At 44.3% G+C, this 25,930-nt stretch overlaps 1 protein-coding gene and 1 non-coding gene across 3 annotated transcripts in view; both read left to right on the top strand.

The window, feature by feature from the left end:
- Window positions 1-25,930, top strand: part of TBC1D9 (TBC1 domain family member 9) — a 112,841-nt gene that overhangs the window by 84,175 nt on the left and 2,736 nt on the right. For both annotated transcript variants that reach the window (XM_058666828.1, XM_058666827.1), the window contains exons 10-18: window positions 388-602; window positions 2,610-2,727; window positions 4,169-4,454; window positions 4,769-4,898; window positions 15,826-15,924; window positions 16,095-16,163; window positions 19,165-19,405; window positions 21,959-22,024; window positions 22,816-22,902. In XM_058666828.1, coding sequence (XP_058522811.1) covers window positions 388-602; window positions 2,610-2,727; window positions 4,169-4,454; window positions 4,769-4,898; window positions 15,826-15,924; window positions 16,095-16,163; window positions 19,165-19,405; window positions 21,959-22,024; window positions 22,816-22,902 — 1,311 coding nt within the window. The remainder of the gene's footprint in view (window positions 1-387; window positions 603-2,609; window positions 2,728-4,168; window positions 4,455-4,768; window positions 4,899-15,825; window positions 15,925-16,094; window positions 16,164-19,164; window positions 19,406-21,958; window positions 22,025-22,815; window positions 22,903-25,930) is intronic.
- LOC118759041 (U6 spliceosomal RNA) lies at window positions 13,734-13,840 on the top strand. Its single transcript, XR_004995949.1, has one exon. It is a non-coding gene; the product is annotated as a U6 spliceosomal RNA (small nuclear RNA).

A 25,930-nucleotide genomic window follows, 5' to 3' on the forward strand; every position in this document is an offset into this window, starting at 1 on the left:
CTGGGACATGAACCAGTGCCAGTATGGGCTCCTGACACTTGAAGGTAGAGGACTAGCCAACTGAGCTACTGCACCAGGCCCAGACTTATACACTGTGATAGGAGATGTGGGTGTCTCCAGCAGAGGCTTAACTGTGACCCCAAATGCCCACCCCAGGAGATGTGTAAATAACCAACTCACCGTGGAGTTTAAATGGGAATTGAGGCCACAACTTAAATGTACTTCTTTAGTTATAAAGGCAGCATAACATGTTTGTGTGAATCCGTATTAGTTTTCAAGGATCTTCTGATGAGTAAGAAGGTGGGAAATTCAGTGGACAATTTATGGTTGTACAGGCCTGTGGCCAGGGCTGCTTCTTTCACACCCCATGTGTTGGATATTTCCTAGGTGCCATCAATGAAAAGGCCACACATCCCGGGTACTATGAAGACCTGGTGGAGAAGTCCATGGGCAAGTATAATCTCGCCACGGAGGAAATTGAGAGGGACCTGCACCGCTCTCTCCCGGAACATCCAGCATTCCAGAATGAAATGGGCATCGCTGCCCTGAGAAGGGTATTGACAGCTTACGCCTTTCGAAATCCCAACATCGGATATTGCCAGGTGAATGTCATGCATGGTTTAGACTAAAAAACAATATCTCTGTTTTATGAGCCAGGCAACAGTGTGCAGCTCCTCATGTTCGAAGCCATTGAGTTCTCAGCACTGTTGACACTTGACCATGATGATTTGGTTAGCATGGGAGCTGGCCTATGCTTTGTAAGATTTTTAGTAACATCTCCAGCCCGGACCCACCAGGTACCAGTGGAACTCTCAGTGACACAATCAAAAGTACCTCCAGACATTGCCAAAATTCCCAAGGAGCAGAATCACTAGAGATCAACAACTATTGCACTGAGCCAGGAGCCAGGAGACAAGAACACCTTTCTGGGTCTGCCAGTGTTGAGCTGGGTGAGCTATGAATGACCTACCTGGTCATACTGTCTGATCCATTGTTCACCTTATGCTGAGCACCTGGCCTGTCATGAGAGATGGCTACAACACTCTTCCTTGGCATTCTCTTCCCCCAGTAGCATCCTTGAAAATACAGCTTTATATTTGCATACTAGGGTGATAATATTTTAAGACTTATTTATTTTCAAAAAAAAAAAAAAAAAGGCAGAGGGGTAGGAGGAGATCTTCTCATCACTAGTTCACTCTCCAAATGGCCACAAAAGCCAGGGCTGAGCCATTCCAAAGACAGGACCTCCATCTGGATTTCTCACTTGGATGGCAGGGACACAAGTCTTTGAACCATCATCTGCCACTTCCAAGATATGTTAGTAGAGAGGTGGATTAAAGCAGAGAAGTTAAGACTCAAATGGACACTCCAGTACAATATGCGGTGGCTTAACCTATCTGTGCCATAATGCCTGCCCCTCTAGGGTCATATTTTAAAATACATTATAATAAATGCCTAACTTGGTAAAACAAAAACAAGCAAATAAATAAATGTTTCCTGCATGTCAACTATAATTGAAGTTTTCCTACATGTGAAGTTTTCCTATACACACACCTACCTACTACGTGAATACACACCTACCTCCGTGTACTACATCATTTATCTTTTTGATAGTTCTTAGTCTCCAGAAATCCTCAAATTGGTAAATTAACCTTTATGTCTTTTTTTTTTTTCTCTCTGACACTAACATTTTAAGCTCTGCAAAGACCTTGTCATCTTTGTGTTCTTCATCCCCACCCCATCCCTTGTTACCTGGTCCAGTGCCTGTGGCAAATTGAACCTCCCCAAAATCACATAATCTCTGATCATGGACTAGAGACAAAAGGTTAATTCTCAAGAGGAATTTTAATCATAGTTTCACTTTGAGAAATACATCGTACAAGCCTGGTGAGAAATTTCTGCTTTTTGGGAGATCAAAAGAAGTACAGGAGTTGGTTGGCTTCTCAAACACTTGTCTTTTGATCTTCTGTTTTTAATTAAGAGGACAGTTTAAGTAGTGAAGCTGTTCAGTGCTCCCGAGCTATCTGATAATGTCTCTTAAGAAATGAGGTTACTTTGGAATTTAAATCACTCCCGCCTATCACTGCCATCCTTACCCAAGGGCAGAAGGGATCTAGCATTGAAAGGGTTCATTGTTCTTTTGGAAAACCCTGTGTGCTTGTGTTATGGAAGACTGAAAAGGAAATAGCTACCTGACTGAATTAAGGATGAAGAATACAGAAAGATATTACCAGATTGAAAACTTAGTCACATTGCTCTTGGGCAAGGTTTTGGACCAAACACAAGTTCAGGTTTAGGGCTCCGTCTTGGTGTATCTTGGGACTAATAAAGACCCTTAAGAGACACTTTCTCAAGAACTTCTGGTATTTGATTTTTGAAGGCCATATACAAAACTAAATTGGAAGAAGATTTGAGAGAGTGAGTTTGTCAGTAGAGTCTGAAAATCCTCATCTGGCCTTTGCAGAAAGGGTTCCCTGGCTCTTCGAGAATAACTGTGGTTAGTGTATGTGCTGCTGAAGTGAGCACATTTGTAATTTTTTTTTTTTTGAGTTAACATTGTTGCCTATATTTTTAAATGTGTCTGATGAAATGTCCCATCTTTCCTTTAGGCCATGAATATCGTCACATCCGTGCTGCTGCTTTATGCCAAAGAGGAGGAAGCCTTCTGGTTGCTGGTGGCTCTGTGTGAGCGCATGCTTCCGGACTACTACAACACCAGGGTTGTTGGTATGTGGGGGCGATCGGCATCCTAACCTAGATCTCTTGGGTGTTTCTAGAGCAGTTGCAGCTGGAACACTGTTCCAGTTACAGCTCACCAAAAGAGGTTCAGGTGATGCCAGCTTTCTAAAGTGGCATTGGGAGGGCATGAAGAAATACAGGCACAGAAAATCAAGGAGCCCCTGCAGAGAGAATGCACACACATCACCATTACAGTCAGTAGGAAGCACTTGATGTCACGTCACTCTGTAACAAGGGAGAGCTGCAGCAGTGCACCAGCTGTTAAAGAGGTTGCGCAGAAACGTTCTGAAAGAAGAGAATAGAACCTATGGAAACCATAGGTGTCCAGAAACAAAACAAAACAAAACAAAAAAGCTGTCTGGAGTAAAGATAATATCATATCAAGGTTTGCCCAAATTAAGCTTGTAATATATATTTTTTTTCAGAACTGGTTTCATTGCAGAGCAAACAGTAATTGTAAACATTTAAAAGACAAGCAGTGTTGTTACTCCTTATGATTCCTCCATTTGTCAGCCATTCAATTTGACAAGAAAAGCTTTCATTACTAGCGTAGTTGGCTTCTTAATTTGATGTAATGAAAATACATGCATTATCTAAAAATAACAGTTGATTATGAATGTGTGGAGTTGCAGTGACTTTAAGTTTTAAAATTCACTGTGTCAAAAAACATTCATGAGAATAACACTGTGGTATAGCCAATTATTCCACCACCACCACCAATGCTAGCATCCCATAGGGATGCTTGTTCCAGTTCCAGCTGCTCCACTTCAGATCCAGTCCCCTGCTAATGCACTGGGAATGCCACGGAAGATGGCCCAAGTGCTCGGGTCCCTGCACCCAAATGGGAGACCTGGGAGAAGTTCCAGCCTCCTGGGTTAGGCCTGGCACAGTCCCAGCTATTGCAGCCCTTTGGGAAGTGAAACAGTGGGTAGATGATCTTTGTCTTCTTGTCTTTCCCTTCTTCTCCATGAACTCTGACTTTCAAATAAAGAATTAAATGCTTTAAAAAATGAAAAGAATTCATGTATGATAATCATAGATAACCCAGAACAATTTTCTTTATTTATACATTAGAATTATCAAGATAGCAGCTTCAATATGCATTTGGAGCTACTTAAATAAACTTTTCATGTCTAGTCAAACATTATCTTGCCAAAAATAATTGTAGGTCATGAGAGCTTTGTAAACTGACTTTTGCAGCAGTCTTTATAGTTGTCATATTATTGCCCTTATGTCATAAGCGAAACAGGACAGAAAAAATTCAGAAAGAACAAGTGTGGTGGCTGAGCTGTGTGAACATCCCAGGCACCAAGAAGAAGGGGTTCAGAGTGCTGGTCAGCTGTCATTGTACAGTGGAGCATTAGAGTGGGGCATTTAGTCAGAAGGATGTTTGGTCAGCCTGTGTTCTTCTGTGTCTCCCCTGCTGCAGGTGCACTGGTGGACCAAGGTGTCTTTGAGGAACTGGCACGAGACTATGTCCCGCAGCTGTATGACTGCATGCAGGACCTGGGCGTGATTTCTACCATCTCTCTGTCTTGGTTTCTCACACTGTTTCTCAGTGTGATGCCCTTTGAGAGTGCAGTGGTGGTGGTTGACTGTTTCTTCTATGAAGGAATCAAGGTGATATTCCAGTTGGCCTTAGCAGTGCTGGATGCAAACGTGGACAAGCTGTTGAACTGCAAGGATGATGGCGAGGCCATGACTGTATTAGGAAGGTATGGTAGCTACCTAACTTTGAAAAGTTCCTGGATTTTTTTCCTCCCTGTACTTTCTCTCTTTGTCCCTCACTTTGTGTCTTAACGGATTTGATGGTCTTCATAATGTTCACTTCTGTGCATAGCTTAGAATTGATTTTCACATGTTTTTTTTTCTTAGAAGTTATAGCAGTAGTTTAATTCTGGTTTTAAGGAAATTCTAAATTCTAATCCTTTGTTTTAAAATGCAGAAGATGGAAAATAGAAACCCAGAGCTGTACTGGGAGAAGTCCTGATGAGTCTCTCAGTGGCTTCTGGTTCATTTCTTCTTCCAGGTATTTAGACAGCGTGACCAATAAGGACAGCACGCTGCCTCCCATCCCCCACCTCCACTCCCTGCTCAGTGATGACGTGGAACCTTACCCAGAGGTTGACATCTTCAGACTCATCCGGACATCCTATGAGGTGGGTAGTGCTTCCCAGCTGAATGTTAGCAGTGTTCCAAGTCTCAGACAGAACCAAGCCCCACATTATCAATGGTAATCTGTCTTTGCCTATTTTTGCTGCTATAATAGAATAAGGCTGACTGGGTCATTTTTAAAGTATTTCTCATAGTTCTAGAAGCTGCACAGTCCAGGAGCATGGCGCCAGCAGATTTTAACGCATGGTCTCCCTACTTCTGGGATGACACCTTCAATGTTGTGTCCTCCTGAGAGGCAGAACACCAAGTCCTCACTTCACGCAGGGCAAAAGAGAGAAGCTGCTCGCGCAGTGTTAATGGTATTCCTAAGAGCCGAGCCCTCAGGATCCAAATACCTCCCATTAGACCCTATCTCCCAGGCTCTTGTGTCACAGATTTAAGTAACAAATCGAATTTTGGAAGAGTTTGAAATGTTCAAATCATAGCATAAACAATAGGTTTGTCTGCTTAGTTTGAGAACTAGGGGCACCTTTGGTCTCCAGAGATGGGCACTGAGCAGTCCTAGGATTTTTAGTGCAGCTCATCCCACAGTAGCAAATATTGTACCAAGCTCTTGCACCCTAGCCCTTTGCGGTGCCCATTTTGCAGGGTTCAGTAGTAACAGTTCTGATTCAGTCTGGGATGGACTGGGGAAAGGCTAATGAGAGCACCCTAGGGGAAGCTGTGCTTCCTAAATCACTTCCTGTTCCTATATTAAGTAGGTATGGTTGGGCTCCTCTGAGGCAGGTAGTCTGAGATACTTTGAATAACCTATCCAGTTACGGGGTTGTCTGGAGTTCTAGAATTCCTCCGAAATCGCTTGGCCTGGATGGGAGAAGATGCCTTCTGGGCTGCACTGACCCACAGCTCAGCCTGATCGTCTACTGAATCCCAGAAATAGAACTAAGGAGCATCTGTGCCCGAAAAGCCACTGTGGTTTGTGGACAGCCAGGATTCAGTGCCCACCCCACTGGATGGCTCTTCTGGCTCTTCACTTCTGATCCTTGGTTTGGTAAATTTGTATAGCAGCAATCGCTAAGAAAGAGCATGCAGGCGTAGTCTACTGACATGTCTTTCTGCATGTGTTTTGGGATTATGTGACTGATGATAGAAATACCCAGCCAGCAGCAAACTGGATAGGAAAGGAATGGTGAAGATAGGGAGAGGTCAGAAAGTCTCCCTGGGGTCAGACATTAGTCCCTTAAACAAGTAGTGGTATAGATCTGGAAACGTTTTCAGAAATATGTAACTTTGATTAAAATAGGAAAAATGACTGATAGATTATGTTAAGACTCTAAGTGCTTCGAAAAAAATTAGTTGTGTTTTAGAATCATAAAAAAATAACACATGATTATTGTGGAAATTGTAGAGAAATGTGAAGGGAAATATAAACTGTGTCCTGTGAGTATTTTACAGTCTTCCCTTAAAATTGTATTTTGTTTCTTTAAACATTTGTTTATTTACTTGAAAGGTAGAGTAACAAATAGAAGAGACAGAGGCAGTGTTTCCAATCACTGATTCACTTCCCAAATGGTCACAGTGCCTGGAGCTGGGCCAGACCAAAGCCAGAAGCTAGGAACTTCTGAGTGGTCCAAGTCAATGCAGGGGCCCAAGCACCTTAGCCATTTTCTGCTGTTTTCTCAGGCACATTAGCAGGAAGCAAGATCAGAAGTGGAACAATCTGACATGAACCAGTACCCATCTGGGATAGGCAGAGGCTTAATTTACTATGCCGTAACACTGACCCTAAGAATGTTTTTATATTTGCAACATGTACTTAAAAATTCAGATTATGTGCAATACTGCTTTATTCTGTTTTTCACTTAAAATGTACCATGAACATTCTCTCATATATTACATATTGGTTTTTTTTACATATTTTTTATTATTTATTTATTATATCCAGGAGCCTGGAACCTCTTTCCAGGTCTCCCACACGGTTGCAGGGTCTCAAGGCTTTGGGTCATCCTTGACTGCTTTTCCAGGCCACAAACAGGGAGCTGGATGGGAAGTGGGGCAGCCGGGATTAGAACCAGAGTCCATATGTGCTCCTGGTGCATTCAAGGTGAGAACTGAAGCCTCTAAGCCACTGCAATGGCCCTATTGAATATTATTTAAAGGCAAAATTTTAATAAATGTTTTTGTATTCTATTTCATTAAGATAATAGGTTTATTCAGTTGGGCTTTTGTTGGATGTTTCCTTAGGTTTCTTCCAAAATTTCCAGTATTTTGTCACTTTCTGTTGACATACAGTTGAACACAAGTGTCATGTCTCTGATTATTCTCTTAGAAACAGAGAAAAGAATTTATAGGAAGAGATCAAACAATATTTATTTCTAGGCTCCTAGCACATACTACCCAGTTTCCATAAACCTTGCCCCAATTTATATTTTCCTAGTAAAGAATAGGAATGGCTGTTTTACTTCCATGTGTCTGAAACAAATTATTATCCCAGTGCTTTAAAAAAAGGCGGGGGGTGGGGGGCATTGCCTCAGGACTTTGGGACAATACTCTAACAGGAATATTGGATGTTTTATTCTTCTGGAAATAGACCTTTTGATTGTAGGCAATAATTACAATAAACTGGATTGTTTTACTAAAGATATCCCTGAATTTGAATCATTAAACTTCTAGGTCAAGTAAAACTTAGTATTGGACATTCAGCTTTATTCAAAGTAGCGGAAATGCTAGCATCATGCTGAGGTCAACACTTTGTCCACACTTGATGGGAAAGAGACTAGATGGAGACATGACCAAGGGCTGGTTTCCATTTACAGCCTGTCTGGCGGATCCTAATGATGCTGCTCAGGCTGCCAGCCAGCCCATCCCAGGTCACGGCAGCAGTTTCCTTACACTGCGGGGGAAGACGCTCCCCATCCCCCTTTATTTATAGCAGTGCCTGCACTGTCTTTTGTGCATCACTGGCTTTCCATTTCATCTTCTCTGCTTAAGTGTCCCTGCCCTGCTGATGTTTCTGATTGCTCTCCAATGTTTTATAGATCACCCTAAAGAGAAAACAAACTCTTGCCCTTTTTTCTTACTCCTAACCATTACATTTATGTGTCTCAATCCTGGCTGTGCACTAAATCACTTAACTTTTTTAAAGCCAAGCTTTTAAAACACAAATTCCCGGGTTCCATTCTAGACCAACTAAATCTAAATTTCTGCCCTGAGGCCAAGAATGAGGTATTTCCGTCCGATGGTTCACTCCTCAAGTGGCCACAATGGCTGGGAACCAATCTGAAGCCAAGAGCCAGGAACCTCTTCTGGGTCTCCCACATAGGTGCAGGGTCCCAAAGCTTTGGGCTGTCCTCGACTGCTTTCCCAGGCCGGAAGCAGGGAGCTGGATGGGAAGTGGAGCTGCCAGGATTAGAACTGGTGCCCATATGGGATCCCGGCGCGTTGAAGGCGAGGACTTTAGCCACTAGGCCACGCCGCCGGGCCCTGTTTAGTGTCTTGACCCTGCCAAGTGTGACCTGTCTCCTGTTCTACCACTCAGTCAGGTACTGGTACCTAGCCCTACCAGACAGGCCCCCAGCTATAGCTTTTGTGTGGACTGGGGTATGTGGCAGTCCGTGATGCTCTATGCTGACAGTCCATCTCAGGATTCCCACATGTGCTGGTGAATCAGTCTGGTTCAAATAAATCTTATGGACTCTCCTCTCCAAATCACCAGGTCTCAGTCCCCACGCTTGCAAGCGAGTTTAATCCCTCAGCTGCATACACACTGACTTTATCCATGGATGTCGCTGGGCAGCAATTACATACCCTAAAAACCCTAGAGCTCACCACCGGGCAGACAGCAAGCAGAGTCCAAAGCCTAGGCCTGAGTCCCAAGCATTGGGTCTGGCCTGGCTCCGATACCTAACCTCCCCACCGCATCTGCCACACTGCAGGGGCTGCTATCACCCCATTTTTACAGCCAAACACTGCCCTGGCTCTTCCTGCCACAAGATGGTGGTGGCAAGTTCTGAGCATTCTTTATTACTACAGAGTGGGAATTTTTAAGATCCTCTCTGTGTAACAAACTGATATTTTCAAGTGCATTGCAACTCAAAAGATAATTTCCATCAAGTCACCACCAAGTTCCAACAATATTCTCTTGATCTTTGTATCATCTTGATTCTTATTTTTTATGGTATTATTTAAAAGGATTTCTTTATCTATTTGAAAGATAGAGTAACAGAGGCCCACACGCAAGAGGAATAGACCACAGTCCATGAGAGCTTCCATTCCCAGTTTACCCCTCAAATGCCCACGACAGCTGGAGTTGAGCCAGGCCAAAGTTCGGAGCCAGGGCTTCATCTGCATCTGCCAAGTGAATGTCAGGAACCCACACCCTTTGGCCATTATCCACTGCCATTCTGAGCCTGGAGGCAGGAAGCTGGATCAGTACTGGGGTAGCCAGCATGCAGGCCTCCCGAGCGGTCACTTCACCCATGCTGCCACAGCGCTCAGCTCTCTTGCCATGTTTTAAAACAAGATGTGGACAGTGTATAACTTGTAAATCCTTCCTCTTTTGTCTAATTAGTAAGGTGATTGGACAGGACATGGTTTCTTCATCCAGAGCTTTAATTTGCAAATTCAGTGTTTGCTTATTGCTTAAAGAAAAAAAAACAGAACTTACAAATTAGTACGGAACTGTTATTGGTGGTTGTTAAGGGACCCTGAGTTTAGGATATGAGCAAGTTCTGCCTGATTTAAAACTCCCTGCTTTCCCTTCCTCTCTCGTTGAGGACGATGGGGATCATGAGAGCGGCATGGTGAGCCACTTTACTAGCATAGTGCATAGCTCTCCTGCACTGATCCAGAGAGGCAAGAACTGGTTTCCCTCTTCTACTGATGAGGAAGCTGGGGCTCACCAGCTGATATGAGGCCAGAGTGGCCAGCTGTCACAAGCATGTCCCATGTCCAGAGGCTCTGCTCTAGAGCAGAGGCCCCATCACATGAGTGGGGAGTTGGACAGCAAGGCCAAGGGCACCAGGGCAGGAGTAAAGGTGATAAGCGAGGGTGGACCCCAGGAAACTAGACAGTAAGGCCTGGGAGACTGTGGCAGGTGTAGAGACAGTTTAGCCCATGGGCCACATGAGGCCTACAAAATCATTGGATCTCAACCACTGGCAGGACTTGGAAATTCAGTAAATCTATAGCAGACTGATTTGTAAGCTGATCCTTTTGTATGGCTCGTGAATGGTGTTATAAATATCCAAATGGTCCTGACCAGGGAAAAGCTTCCCCATCCCTCTAGAGTGAGCAATTTCTTTGCCCCCTGAGACAAGCAGACATCGTTGCTAGACTTCTAATTTTTCAAGAAAAGTTGAAAGTCATGATTTTATTTGAGTGGTCTTGATATAAAAAAATAAGATTTATTAGTTTATAAACAATCAGTTGCAGAGAGAAAGGGACACACACACACGCATCTTCTACCCTATGGTAACAACATGATATTAGACATTGTGTTTTCAGTTTTCATGTCTCATCAAAATTAGTGTTCACAAGCCAGCCTTACAGATGGTGTCATGATGCCCTCTTGACAGATAATAGACCCACAGCTTGGAGAGCTTGAGTGCCTTGCCAGGGGTCCCCTGTGTGTTGGAGCAGGACTTCAGATCCCCAGTGGGTCTCTTGGGTACTTCCCATGTTAATCTTGTGTTACAAACATCGTGTTCAAGCCACAGCTAATATACATTGAGTTCACACAAGGTGTTTGACACTGAAGCTTACAAAAGCACTCTTTGTAATTTCCGTATTTATTTTGTGTGATAATGCCTGTCTTGTACCCTCCCTCATTTTTTTGGCAAAAGACCTGAAACTTGAAGGATCATAAAATATATCTAGATTTTAAAAATAAAAGTGTCACTGCTTCCCGTTTGAGTTATGAAGGTGTGCCATAGTAGGAAGACAGTCATGAGTTGAGGCATCTTTCTTTAAAGTTCCAAAGTCCGCTGGGGTGGCAACCCATTTAGTGACAGGAAACTCAGTTTTGTGAGGTCCTCACCTCTCTTCTGGTCTTTGTTGCTCTTCTGCGTTCTCTACCTTCCTTCCCTCCTCTCCTTTCCCGACCACCCATCTCTCTGTTCCCCACCCAACACCCAAGTCTCTTCCTCCTTAAGCAGTATGCTTTCCTACACATCTGATGACTCACTTTTCTTTGTCCTGTCTCCCTCCACCCCCTCTTTTAGAGCAAAGCGCTCTTTGCTGCCATAAGCATTTGCAGGTTTTCTGGCTAAAGGAAGATGATGGGCTGAGTCCCTGGGCTAACAATTGTGACGCAGCCTGTCTATATAGGGAATATTGGAAGTTCCTCTAATGTTAGGTAACACTCAAGGAGGCATCTTTAAACAGAATTTGGATGACCTCAATCATAGACTTTGGAAATGAGAAACAATGCTTTTTTATTTCAGTAAATTTCCCTCTGATGGGAAGATTTGGTCATCACTTCATTGCATGGACCTATGACCTGAGTTAAGTGTTATTGTTGTTGGATTGCTAGTAAGCTGTAATATCTAAACACATGCTGTTCTTGCTGGATTACTTAGGAGAGAGGGGCCTGTTGAGCTTGATTGAGGATGGCCCTTGTCTCATTTTAAATTCTGTGACTGTCTCCTGTCTGCCCCTGTTTTCACAGTGACGCAGCATAATTGTGCAAGCTGAAGCAAACCCAAGAGAGTGCCGAGCCTGGGCAGGGGAACTTTGGTTTTCATTTGGCAACAATGGCAGGACAGTGAGAAGCCAAAGAACTTGTTCTGGAGCCAGACTCGTGTACACCTGCTTCCTTTCTGGGCTACAAGCCCATTGTTCCCCGAGTGTAGGAAAGAAAGGGAACTGCTACAGACCAGCTAGGTGAAAGTGGGAGGAAGCGGCCAAAGGAAGTCACTGCTGCATTAAAGCCGTCTCTGCTCGTGAAAATGTTAGAAATTAGATAGGGGAATTAGAAACAGGCTCAGAAACACTAAGGGAACAATTGAGTACAGGAAGAGAAATAAAAGATGATTGGCAATTTTGCTATTTAAAAAATTAAAAGGGAAGAAGTCCTGGGGTATTGTTGCATAATAGAGTCAGTATAGAGAATGTACTGCATATTTTTGTTAAAAGCTGGAAGAAATAATTTTTATTTGTTTTTTTCCATAAAAGTGATACATTATTTAAAAAAACAGATGTGTTTGCCCTGATTTGAATATTGAACAAGGTATAGAGGTAATGAAACTTCCTATGGGTCAGTTAGAAATAAAATAAATACAAAAATAATTTGTGGCTTCCTCGGTCCCAGAATTAAAGGAATAGTTACATGAGCGCAGTGGTTCTTGTCCTGGAACTGAAGTGTTTGTTGCCAGGGAAAGCCATGGGGCCCAAACCTGGGCCCCTTCTTGGGTAATGGGAAAGGTTGGCTGCAGGATGTGCAGAGCCAGTGTTTGTCTCATTCTGAGCATTGCTTCTGTCAGAGTGTTTGCAAAGGGTGGGAGGAGGCAGAAGCTCCCTCCCCTACCAGTGGTTTTCTCATTGCTCACTTTCCTTTTAAAGTTTCCTCGAGCAAACCAAGAACTTGGAGCCTAGGTCTGCTGCAGATGGGAAGGCCTTAGCTCTGCCCGTGCTGAGCTGCCGAGCTGCCGAGCTGCCGAGACCTGGCTGGGGGAGACTGCCTTCCCGTTGATGACCAGGCATTAATTAAATGCCAGATCCATGAGCTCTCTGAATGTGGGCTGGGGGGAAATTGCTCTCTTTCTTTAGCAACCATGCCAGTGTTAATTGTGAACTAACGCTTCTGATCAGCACTCAGCATGAACACATCTTTGTGTCTGGCGGAAGTCCTGCTAGAACAGTTTTGGGGTCTCTTCACAGGACTGGGGGTTTGCCCATCCACCTAGCTAACTGGTAAGTGAACAAGTATTGCAATTAAATTGTATCTGACTCCAAACATGTCATGCCAGGAGCCAAGGCAGAGCTTAGTACCTGCGACTGGACAGGTGGGGTGGGATGCGGATGCTGTGATCTGGTCCTGGGATGAGCATGAGGACTCAGTATATTCAGCAGGTGTTTGTTGAGGATGACTCAGCCATGTCCTTGGCTCTGGCAGACACCATCTTTGGTGGGCAAAATAAGCCAAATACAGATGGAAGAGGGAACACAGCAAGGAAAGCAGTGGGGATTCTGTTTCTCTGAGGTTTGTTTCTCTGTTGAAATGACGTGTAGCATGCATACCAGGGAGCCAGGGTGTGGGTGCCTAAGCCCATTCCTGGGAGATACAGCAGCTGGCACTCACAAGAAACGGGTGATCAGAGAGAGGCAGCTTGGGAAGATAGGCAGAGTACAAGGGCTTGCACGCCTTGCACACTTGTTGCCTTGAGAGAGATGTAAAACCATGAAGTTGTAAGCAAGAGAGTAGCATTTTGTGGCTGCAGTTTTAGAAGGATCACTCTTGCTACTAGGAGGAAATAAAGGCACAGTGTCTCAGGGGAGCAAGAAATCAGAGAGAGGCTGTGGGAGGGAGGCTGGTGGCTCGGGCAGTGACAGAACTAGAGGTGAGGGGTCTTTAGCACAGCATCACGATGCCACCAGGGATGCCCACATGGTGTCTGGATGCTCTGGATTCTGGCCCTGACTTCATTTCTGATCCTAACTTTCTGCCAGCACACACTGTGGGAGGCAGTAGCTAATCACTAATTGGCTACTTGGGCCCCTAATGCCCATTTTGAAGTCCCAGCTGGAGTTTTTTTTTTTGTTGCTGATTTCAACCTGGGCCTAGTCCTAGCTGTTGCAGGCATTTAGGGAGTAACCCGGTAAATGGAAAATCTATCTCTACCTTTAAAACAAAACTCAACAAATTTTTTAAAAATTAGCCAGTACTGATGTCAACAGCACATATACTAAAATTGGAATGATACAGAGAAGATTAGCATGGCACCTGCGCAAGGTTGACATGCAGATTAGTGAAGTGTTGTGTATTTTTAGCATATATATATACATATTTTATCTAGAGGAATTGTATAGTGGAGGCAAGTATACAGTGAAGTGGAGATGCATTGCAGTATACATCTCTACTTCTGAATAAAAGTTTGACTTCCAATGAAACTTTTAAATGTATCTTGACAATAGAATGCTGGGCTTCATACCATTCTCTATACCTACAAAGTCAGGATATACTTCAGTAGCACAGTGATGGACTTGTGACTATTGCTGAGGGATTAAGCTATCGTTGCAATGTAGCAGAAAGCAGTGAGGGTGGGGAGAGGGCAAAAGGGGAAATCCCTGAGTCTGAGGAACTGTATCATGAAAAATAAAGTAAAAAGAAGAAAATCAGCCAACTTTCCAAAAAGTAGAGAGGTTGAGAAGTAATTGGAAAATTCTTCCTATGGTGTGGACGGACAGTGACACTCTTCTTGAGCCCAGTGCCTCTCAATTTTTTAACACCATGGGTTAGTTTTACCTGATTCAGTGTCCAAGTTCATTTGTTTTGAACTCCAGATAAATTGAAAAATACAGTATGTAATCTTGAAGTCGTGATGATTGTGAAGTTTAAACGTGCTGAAACTACCTGTTATACTGTTGAAAAGCAATCCATTGTATAACTCAACCAGAGAATTGAATTTGGACCCAGGCATTTATTTCTGATAGAACAAACAAGTAAATTTTTTGTTTATCTACTTTCTCATTAACAGCCAGTTAGGTGGTTACATACTTTGGGCTAATGATATCATCACTTGTGAATATCCTAGTTGTATCTCCTGAATAAAAATAGACTCTGTCTCTTAGAGTATTTGCTTAGGACTAGAACATACAAATCACAGATATATATGTTCTAATTTAATAGATATTACCAGGCAAATTTGCCAAACCAGCAGTATATGGGAGTTTGGGTGCCATATCCATGCCATTACTTGGTGTCGTCTTTCAGCTATTCCTTTATTCTTTAAATGTATTTAACCTTTTGGCCCAGTGTGATGGCTGAGTGGTTAAAGTCCTCCCCTTGCATGCTCCAGGATCCCGTGTGGGCGCCAGTTCGTATCCTGGCTGCTCCACTTCCCATCCAACTCCCTGCCTGTAGCCTGAGAAAGCAGCAGAGGATGGCTCAAAGCCTTGGGATGCTGACCCATCTAGGAGATCTGGAAGAAGCTCCTGGCTTTGGACTGGCACAGCTCTGGTCTTTGCGGCCACTTGGGGGGTTGAATCAGCAGATGGAGGATCCTTTTCTCTATCTCTCCTTCACTCTGTCAATCTGATCTGCCTTTCCAATCAAAATAAATAAATCTTTTAAAATAAATAAGTAAATGTATTTAACTTTTGCAGCCATGGCTTCTGTAGCTTTAAGCTTTGTTTTAAGCAGTGTTGCTGACTTCATATTTTAATCTAGGTTGCTTTGTTTCTCTTTAGCTCCATTAAGCGATCTAAAACCTGACATGTTTCTTCTACCTGCTATCAGAAGATGCAGGTGGCTTTTGAAAGGCAATTCCCCAAACACGAAGGCAATGCTAGACATTTGGAGTTGGAAAGCTCACGGTGTCTCCATCTGGGGCCCTGTGGATTTCTGAACCACATGGACAAAGGCTTTTGCATTCTAGATTCAGCAGCAGGGAGCCTGATCCACACACAACTTCACCGCTCCTCATCTGCTAGTTAGCCTGGAAGCAGAGTCCTCCACTTTCTTGCCACTGAAGCATTGTTTCGCTTGCAAATAAGGGTCCTCATGTAACCTTTCCTCTTGATGAGCTATTGACTTGCAGAAGACACTTTTGACTTTGAAAATTAGCTCTATTGCAGAGATGCATAGACCCTCCTAGATACATATGTATGGTTACCAAATGGTGCTAAAACACCGAGTCAGACCGTAGCCCCAGCTGGCTTGTCATGTGTCAAACATGTTCCGGCTGTTCTGCAGCTGCAGCACCGTGCGTTAGCAAGAGCTTTCTCAGAAACACCAATGCTGCTCCTTTGCAGAAATTTGGAACAATCCGGGCAGACTTGATTGAGCAGATGAGATTCAAACAGAGGCTGAAAGTGATCCAGACCCTGGAGGATACCACCAAACGGAACGTGGTGAGTACTTCCAGAAGCAGCCTTGACTTTCCCCCTGCGCCTTCACCTGGCCACTGCCAGCCCCTGCACCGCTGTCTGGCAGCGTTGAAGATGGTGTCAGGAACTTTACCCATGTGGCATTGGGGGGGGGGGGTGAAAAATTCTTTGAGCTTATTTTTTTTCCTTTATAGGTACGGACCATTGTGACAGAAACTTCCTTTACCATTGATGAGCTTGAAGAACTTTATGCTCTTTTCAAGGTGAGTTTCAAAGTTAAGTCATGCCCGTAGGAATAGAAGAGTTCACGGAAAAAAATCCAGTTCTTGATTTTTCTGTCTGATTGTTAAGGAATAGCTTCAGCCTCTACATGCATAAATTGGAAGGTAACGCTGAGAACATGAAATGAAATCATAGGAAAAGTTAACATGCTCATGCTCCTATAAGTTCATGTTTTCCTCCATGTAATATTCTAGTTATTTCCATGGGCCTGAAGAGAATGAGGGTTTTGTTTTACAATATTCATCATAACAGCAATGACCAAGTTTAAATTCTGCCTGAAATTTGTGTAAATTTGCCATCCTTCACTCTTCCGACGGCCTCAGAAGGCTCAGCAACTGGAGTTCTCTACATTTCATAGCTGCCTGGGGCTGCCTGTGTGCAGCAGCACCTCCAGCAGCGTCCTGCCGCACCTGAAGTTTCCATCACGTGCCTGTACAGCAATAGTCCCTTCAGTGGCACCTGTAGCTAATGATGCAGGGTTAATTTGGTTATCTATCAGACAGGGGTTCCTCTGCTTCTTAAGAGAAAAAAAATAATGATACAATTGAATACAAATATAAAAGGATAGTAAAGACGGGAAGGAGTATGCTACAGCAGGGGTAGGGGCTGTGACCACTCTGCACAAGAAGGAGTGGTCCCTGGAGGCAGCAAGACCACCTACAGGCCAGAGAAGGACTGGGGCATAAGGAAGAGCCACACACTGAGGAGCACTAAGAGGCGGCGGGTGTGGGAGATCGCTCCTGAGTCTCTGCCTGCTTGGTATATGTGGGAGGTCATGGGCACACGGCACACCGTGCCCCCTGGGGAATCCCCTGACTATGGTTTTGGCTAACCGAGACCTCAACTTGGCCTGTTCATTGGCCATATAGGCGAGGGCAGTGGGTTGGCTGCACCCCAGTCTCTCTTCTCTGTGCATGGACTAGCTGCACTAGGACGTCCTTGATAAGCAACTCTGAGTAGTAAGATGTGGTCCCATGTTGCCTGCCAGCCTTGCCTGCCAGCCGCATGTATGCGTGACCTTCAGCTGACCCACAGCTGCAGGTGGTAAACTTGACCTGTGGCATATCTGCCAGCCATGTGTGTTGTATGTGACATGTTACATGAGTGGAGGGTCCAAAGAGATAGACATACCTTCTAGCCAATTACAGCATCATTGTTGTGTGGGAGATCTATCGGAAGACATGCTTGTGCATTCCCCTTTCTTAGTCTGTATAAGATTGTGCTGGCTGTACAATAAGCGGACATGCTCAATCAGGCTGTCTCCAGTGGTTCTTGCTGAAGAACACTGTCACCTCACCCTGCAGGGGTTGCAGGGGCCTACAGCTCAGGAAACCCCCAAGAGGCGCAGAGGATATGGGCAGGCTGTACAGCTGCCTCAGTTCCAGAGGGGGTAAAGCCACAGCTTGGCTGGGCACTGCTGCTCTCTAACCTGTGCATGCTCGGGTACCAGATGTGTCCTTGGAGCCCCAAGACTATGCTTGAAGGAAGCAAGCTTTGCCTGTGCTCAGAAGCCCTGCCCTCAGGGTCTGGTGACACTCACAAGCCCCCTCAGCATACTGAGCAACAACCCAACTCCATGCTCAGAAAAGAGTCCTACACCCTTGGCTGGTGCCAGGGATGAGAGAGAGCCCTGGTACTGTGGACTCCAAGTTTAAAAATCTCAGTTTTCGATTCTTCTTCCTGTCTTTGGGATGCTTTATTTGCTTTTAACTCATTTTGTCCAGGATTTTACTGAATCCCTGTGTTAGGATCCCTGCCCAACTTGCTGGTGCTTGACCAAGCCTTGGTCTTTTCCTGTGGCTTCAAAGTACTGGTGCATTGCCCTTCTAGGGAGCTCAGTGCTTGGATCCCTCGGTAAGCGTTTAGGGGGAAAGAATTAGATGGGCTGCACCCTGAGGCATAGGTAGAAAATGTGCTTCCAGACTGCTCTGTCCTGATTGCTTGAAAACTCTTGCCCAGTGAGTTCTCATGCCTCGGTCTCTCTACCCTCACCCCATCTCTGGGGGTCCATCAGGGGACAAGTAGGATGCTGAGTGACTTGTTTCTTGACTGGGTGCTGACAAGTGTCATGAGCAGGTCTGTGCCCCCTGTGCAGATCTGGCTTCAAGTAACTCGGGTGCCTAGGGAGTGTTTGGGGTAAGCTTTGTGGGCTGCTGTACCTAGCCAGAGGGGATCCCTCCCTGGGAGTGCATCATCAACACTATTCTGTCCACGGAACTCTACTGGGCTACACCCGTGATGGTCTTTAGCACAGCACAGCTCAGGCCAGCAGGCTGTTGCCCCCCTCTGCATGTGCCCCCTCCCTCTGACATCCCATTCCCTTGGCATTGCTGCCAGGAATACAGTGCCAAGGCCACAGGGCACCTCAGTGTTGCTTCCTGTATTCTGCCAGAGCTGCGTTGCGGAAGTCCTGGCTGATTTCACCCTGTGTTTTACCCTCTGTTCCCTAATCCTATTTAGTGTATGAGTTGAAACATTCCCAGCAAGCAATTAGTACAAAGACGTTGGCAGTCTTTGTACTTTCTCCAAGTAAGAGCAAAGCTGAAGGCCTCCACCCAACTGAATGCCACACAATAGGTTTCTAGTGAAATAGTACAGTGGGGTATAAACTAAAAAGAATCTTCCTCATGCCCAGGAACTAACTAGAAGTGTGTGTGTGTGTGTGTGTGTGTGTGTGTGTGTGTGTGTGTGTTGGGGGCCAGGAAGGGGAGGTCCTAGACCTTTCTATTACATCCTTTACCTGTGTCTGTTTCTCATCAATGCGATCTCACAAATAGAGAGGACAGAAGTAGGAAGCCCATTGCTGAGTCCGCATCTCTATTCTCAGCCTTGAGGCTGCCATGCTAATCTTTTGTCTCCATTCGCATGTGTGTAAAATAGGAGGGACAGACCTCTGTGGATGGAATACCATATGACAGTGTCTGTGTGCGTGGGGACCCCGGGAAAGCAGGTGCTGAACAGCCTCATCTCTCTCTTTTGCAGGCAGAGCATCTAACCAGCTGCTACTGGGGAGGGAGCAGCAATGCGCTGGACCGGCACGACCCCAGCCTGCCTTACCTTGAACAGTATCGCATCGACTTTGAACAGTTCAAGGGCATGTTTGCCCTTCTGTTCCCTTGGGCATGCGGAACTCACTCGGACGTGCTGGCCTCCCGCTTGTTCCAGTTATTGGATGAGAATGGAGACTCGCTAATTAACTTCCGAGAGTTTGTCTCTGGGCTAAGTAAGGATGTGATATTACTCTGTGAGGACAATAGTCAGGAGTAGGGGAGTTGACCTGTTGGTCCTTAGTGCTGTCCTCAGGTCCTGGACTCTGGGCTGCCTCTGCAGATGGAGCTAGAGGGCAAAAGGTTTGCAAGCCGATTATAAAATGTGCTTTTAGTTAACAGCTATATAGATAGCTCCTTTGGCGTTCTATATTAGATAGCCCTCAGAAGGAGGTGATGTATCTGAAATACATCGCTGGAGAATTTGCAAGTCAGTAAAACGCCAGCATAAACGCTGAACCCATAGACCCTGGGGTGTTTACTAGGGTAAAAGGGGCTTTCTGGGTAGTGGTTGGCTTCTCTTTATACATATATAATTGTGCATGTGTATGTGTGTGTACTCTCTATGAACTATATTTCTATATATGCTTCGATTACATGTAGCTTCATATGGTTTCAGTATGTTTCACAGAACATTTCATTATCTTAGATTGACAAGCCAGGAAGCTCAGCCCCTCTGCAGGCTTGGTGGGAGTCCTTTCTGGCCATCTTGGCAGCAGAAAGGATGAGCTGTTCTGAGCATGCGCACCTGCACTGCCCTTCTCCACAGCTGCTCACCAGTGGCTGCCTGTCCGCCTCATGAGCCAGTGTGTTTACTCCATTGGATTCTTCCTAGACTCTTGTTCCATTTACAGCTAGTTAACCATGCAGCTTAACCACACTGATGTAAGAGCAGGCATTGTTTGAGATAAGCTAACATGGATTTTTTTTTTTTATTGTGTCACTCTACAACCTTGGGCAACATAGATTAGAATGATGTGCCCAAGGAAAGATAAAGGGGCAGGCATCCATGGAGCAAAGGATGGATCCTATATCTGTAAGAGTCTGGAAGGCATATAGGTGAGAGGAAGCCAGCTGTTTAAATGGAGAGAGTACTCTTCTGTGTTCTTACATGGCAGAAGAGCAGACGGCCTCCCTCCAGCCATGGCTGTAAGGCACCGGCATCCAACACAAGGGCGTGGCTCCTATGAGCTGATCACCTCTCTAAGACCCCACCTTGTGACACCAGCACGCTTGGGATTCAGTTTCGATCTGTGAATTTGAGTGGAACACAAACATGCAAACCTCCCTATTATCTATCTGGTTACTAGTATCATCATTTTCAGCTTACTGGGGGGGAGGGCTGGAAGAATCACAAAAATGGAGTAACTTACTGAGATATTAACTGTTTACTAGAAAGTCAAAATCTGGCAGTGAACTCAATGGTGGAGCACAGTGAATATGTACTGGGCACAGGATTCAAAGGAGGGCTGCCAGTCTCAAAACAAGAAGGAATTTCTTTGGGGAGGTTGAGCCAGGGGAAGCATCAATTTTAAGTTACACAACTAATATCTAAGTACATTCTGCCTTTCCAAAAAAAAAAAAAGAGAAAAAAACAAGTGAAGCCTGTAGATCAGGTTAAGACCTGTGCTGCTGTGCTAACCTTTTACCATTTTCTAATCTTGCAAATTCTGCTGGACAACTCTAATTCTCATGATGTTGTTCATCAAAAGGAAACTGTCAAAACTTTATTACTGATCATAAATGAGGAGGAGAAATGGAGACAGGGCCTATATATGAAAAGTAACAAAAGTATACAAAGTGTAGAAAGTAGCCAGGGTAGGATGAGGTACAGGTGGTTGGCTAAGAGATGTCCGTCATTTTCACAGTATTGTTGTTTAACCTGCAGCCATGCTGGGTTTAGATAACTGTGCGGTCACAGAGTCAGTGTCAAAAGGCTTGCAGGCACCCATAGACTCTGGAACTGTGTCCTGATGTTGACTTAGGAAGTTACCAGTGAGGGTGGAAATCGGTAATAATGGGGCCAGGTATACAAATCATGTGATACAAGAACATTGAAAGTGTAGGAAATATGTCATGTGGGAGGATCAGTGTGTCCTTCCAAAGCTGGGAGGCACCGGGCAGCTCTGCTTGAAGTCTCAAGATCATTGCACAGGAAAGGCAGACGACCTGTCCGTCAGAGACTGGAACAAGGAGAAGAACTCTGGGTCATTTGAGTTATGGATTCTGTGAGATTTAATCATGGTGCTCGCTTCCGCAGCACACACACTAAAATTGGAATGAGATTTAATCGTGATTATGCACATTTTCTTCACTAAGAATGACACATGCATGTAATCTTAAATGTTTGCATTTTATGGGGTTCATGGGCTTTGCAAAGTTGAAAATGCATATTAAAGTGTTAGACTAAGGGGAATTTCACAGAACTTTCAACACTTAGTGACAGTATCAGTGGGGCAGGATACCTGTCATGGTAATGAGCCACTGTCTTTGAGAACATTCTTGCAGGTGCTTGGTTCTTGTCTCAGGTGATATGCAAAAAAGATGTGGGTCAGGCTGTGGTCAATTTTCCTTTTTCCAAATCTACCCTGGCTACTTTCTACACTTTGTATACTTCTGTTATTTTTCATATATAGACCCTGTTCCAATTTGCAAAGAAGAGACTGCTCAGGTACGCTCAGCCAGGTATATATGTTGCTATTTCATGTTGCTATGTGTGTGACTTCTAGGTGCTGCATGCCATGGCGACCTCACAGAGAAGCTCAAACTGCTGTACAAGATGCACGTCTTGCCTGGTAAGTGAGCTGCACATGAAGCTGAAATGAGGGCCAAGCTTGAAATCCCATTCTTTTTTGGTGTAAGCTATTTGCTTTCTTTTAGTATGTGAAATCATTGGTCACTAGGAACAAACTGAATCATGACTACGTAGGTTCTGAAATCAGCTTAGATGTGATCCTGTGGTCACTTACCTGGTGCTTGAGCTGGTGCAGGTGTCTGCACCAGAAAGAATAAATGACATTCAGTCACACATAGGCTACAAAGATTGAGGGGGAAAAAAATGAATGTTGGAGACACTGAAATCTTTGTGGAGGAGCAATTTTTACCCTGAATGAGGGAGAAAGATGTTAGGTAGAATTTGAATTCTCTTTTAAACAGGATTAGTCCCAAATGGGATACATTTAGCAGTATTAACAAAAGCATTAACAATATTAACAAAAACAGTAGTTACTGGTTGACAGGGATAATAATGGTAAACTGTAAGTTTAGGAAATTTTATAAAGTACAGTTTTTTAAAAAGTTCATATGGCGTTATCCCACAGAGTTGGGGAAATTCTCCATGACAATGAAAAACACAAAGGGACACTTACTGAGTGGGGCTGCTAAGTAGAAAGGCAGAGTTAGGAATGAAGGAGATGCTCCCTGGGTTTTGGAGATAGTGGGCATTCCTTGCCTCCCAGTGATGGGACCTGACTGCACCTGTAACCTTCCTGTTGCGTGCTGCCCTGAGCCAGCCTCTGTTAGTTAAAGCACACTTCCACCAAGTCATGGCCTGCGAGGTGAAAAGCATGTCTCCTCCCCTCTCTAGAGCCATCTTCCGATCCAGATGAGCCGGATTCTGCTTTTGAAGCAACTCAGTACTTCTTTGAAGATATCACCCCAGAATGTACACACGGTGAGTGACTTTTCCCAGGAAGACTGTGTTGATCTTCTACAGAACCTGCTGTTGGGAACTTATTTTCTTCAAAACATATTTCCAGAGAAATATTTTAATATGGCTGCTTAACATGTTACTTTGCCTTTTGATTTTTTTTTTTTCTACTTACTTGAAAGGCAGAGAGAGGAGAGAGAGTTCTCCGCCGCCAGTTCACACCCCACGTGCTTACTTTAGCCAGGAACTTTGTGGATCTCCCACACAGGTGGACGGGACCTACATACTTGAGCCATCATCTGCTCTCTCTTAGGATGTATATTAGCAGAGTTCATCCCTTGTGGAATGCAGGTGTCCCAAACAACAGCTTTGCCCTTGCACCATGAAATTAAAGTTGAGCAGCAAATGAGGAGCAAGTATATCAACCCATGGAAGGGACCATGCACCTTACATGCCACAGGATTAGAGCAAAGAAACCCTGTTGAACCGTAGTCTTGGCTTTCCTCTCCCTCCTGGGGTCAGGCTCAATAAGAATATCATCCTGTTATGAAGCTATTCAACTTGGGAACAGGCAGTTATATCAGAAAGCGTTCTCTAATATTCCTGTTTTTCTCTGTGACAGAAGTGGGCAAACTATGACCCCACAGTCCAAATCCAACCCATTACCTATTTGGTACAGCCCGTCAACTAGCAATGATTTTTATACTTTAAAAGGGCTTTTTAAAAATAGAAGTAAATAATACCTCCTGTTGTGGGAAAAGCATATAAAATTTAAATTTTAGTGCATGTAAATAAAAGTTTTACTTGAACACCGCCAAGTTCATTCATATCTGTATTGCCTGTGGTTGTTTCCACGCTACAGTGGCAGAGCTGAGCAGTTACAACCAAGTTCATATAGAACTGCAGAACCAAAATTGTCTTACATCCATAGACTCAGGCGACTAAACATTGAAGATATTTGAAAAACACTTGCATCTGTAAGGGACCTGTATAGACATTCTGTTCATCATTATTTGCCTAAGTAATATGCAAAAACAACGATGATTTGCCAGTTACATTGTGTTAAGTATTGTAAGTCATCCCGAGATGACTTGCAGTGTCCAGGAAGATGAGCTTGGGTTATGTGCTCATACAATGCCATTTAGTGTTGGTATCCTGGGACCCTGGACCCAAGCTCTTTAGGCTGGCTGGCCTTTTGCAGAAGTGTGCCAAACTCTCTGCTGTGTGATGATTAGGTCTACACAGATGTGATTAAGCCCCCTGTATGTATCTCTAGATATACAAACTAAGCCTTATGCTATTTGCCTCATGTAAAAAGTATTCTTATTTTTTTTTTTATTATTGGAAAGTCAGATACACAGAAAGAAGGAGAGACAGAGAGGAAGATTTTTCTATCCACTGATTCATTCCCCAAATAGTTGCAACTCCAGTACGGGTGCAGGCTCCCAAGGCTTTGAGCCATCCTCTGCTTTCCCAGGCCACAAGCAGGTAGCTGGATGGGAAGTGGGGCTGCAGGGATTAGGACCAGCGCCCATATAGGAACCTGACATATACAAGGCAAGGACTTTAGCCACTAGGCTGCTGTGCTGGGCCCAGCAGTGTTCGTAATTGTTATTGTAGTATGTTACTTATCTTCTAACTCATCATTAGGACAGCTTCTTTCATGCTTGCTTCGGCAGCACATATACTAAAATAGGACAGCTTCTTTCCCTCTCCCAGGTCCAAAAGTGAACATAGGTTGCTCATGGGTTCTTCTGCCTCTTAAATCTGGCATCCCAGAACAAGCAGCACTTGGACTTGCATTTGAACTTTGAGCATGAGAGTGACTGAGTAGAGAGACAAGGGCTAGACCTGGTCTTGTTAAGACTGGAGTACCTCATGGATAGCAGGCCACAAACAATGATTTCTCTGCCTGTCATTAGCTGGTGACTGCATGCAGTTTCCCTGTATTGAGAATGGAGAGGCAGAGCTGTCCTAGTAAGTGCCATTAGGCCCCAGTGTGAGTAAGGCTTGTTGTATAGCACCTTGGCACATCCTGAAGGAGTCTTAATATTCCAGCTACAAAAATGCTAACCATGCATTATTTCCTAGTGGTACCACTGTCAGAAAAGGAATCTTTTGTTTCAGAAGTGCTTTGGGAACGGTCACATGCCTGAAGTATTTAATATCATTGAACTGTGAGTTTTAAAGAATGTTTTTCTAGGGACAGGTGTTCTGATGCAGCAGTTTAAGCTGTTGCTTGGGTAACCCACAGAGTCTCAGTCCCAGCTGCCCAGTTTCCTGCTAACGCACCTGGGGGCCAGCAGCTGATGAGTGTTTTGGACCTGCCACCCAAGATGGAGACCTAGATGGAGTTTGTGACTGCTGGCTTTGGCTTGGCCCAGCCTTGGCTTTGGTGGGCATTTGGGGAGTGAAGCAGTGGATAGAAGATTTATTCTCTTCCCTCCCCCCCTCCCTCGCTCTCTCGCTCAATCTGCCTGTGCTTTTCTAGTTCTGAAAGTGCTAGTGCTTTGTGCTGAAATTTCTGACGTAGGGATAAAACATAAAAATAAGTCATCTTAAAAATCTTACTATATAAAGATAATTCTTAGCATCTTGAAATATTTCTGTTTCTTATTTGTGCCTCACACACACACACACACATAAATGAATTAAATACCTAAATAGTCTTTTTATTCCTGTATTTTTCACATTAAATCCAGTGAGAATGTCAAAGATTGTTTGAAAAAAAAATAGCTTTTAAATGGCTATATAGTATTTACTACATAGACTCAGCATACCCAAAATATTTTAAAATAACTGTTTGTTTCCTAACTCCTCTTCACCAGAGAGGAGGGACATTTCCAAGTGATCCATGGAGTCCGTGGTTCTTTGTCTTCAGCCTGTCGTACAAGCTGCTGAGAAGGTTTTGACGCCATGGACAGTGACGGTCATATCTAACAAACCAGACCCCTTTCAGGAGTTTCAGGAAGTGCTGGAAGGCACTCTTACAGCTGACCAGCTGGATATGAATCTGAAGATATTGTACACTGCTCCTTTTTCAATCCCTTGC

Source organism: Ochotona princeps, chromosome 7 (assembly GCF_030435755.1).
Source record: "Ochotona princeps isolate mOchPri1 chromosome 7, mOchPri1.hap1, whole genome shotgun sequence".
In the NCBI taxonomy this organism is placed as follows: domain Eukaryota; kingdom Metazoa; phylum Chordata; class Mammalia; order Lagomorpha; family Ochotonidae; genus Ochotona; species Ochotona princeps.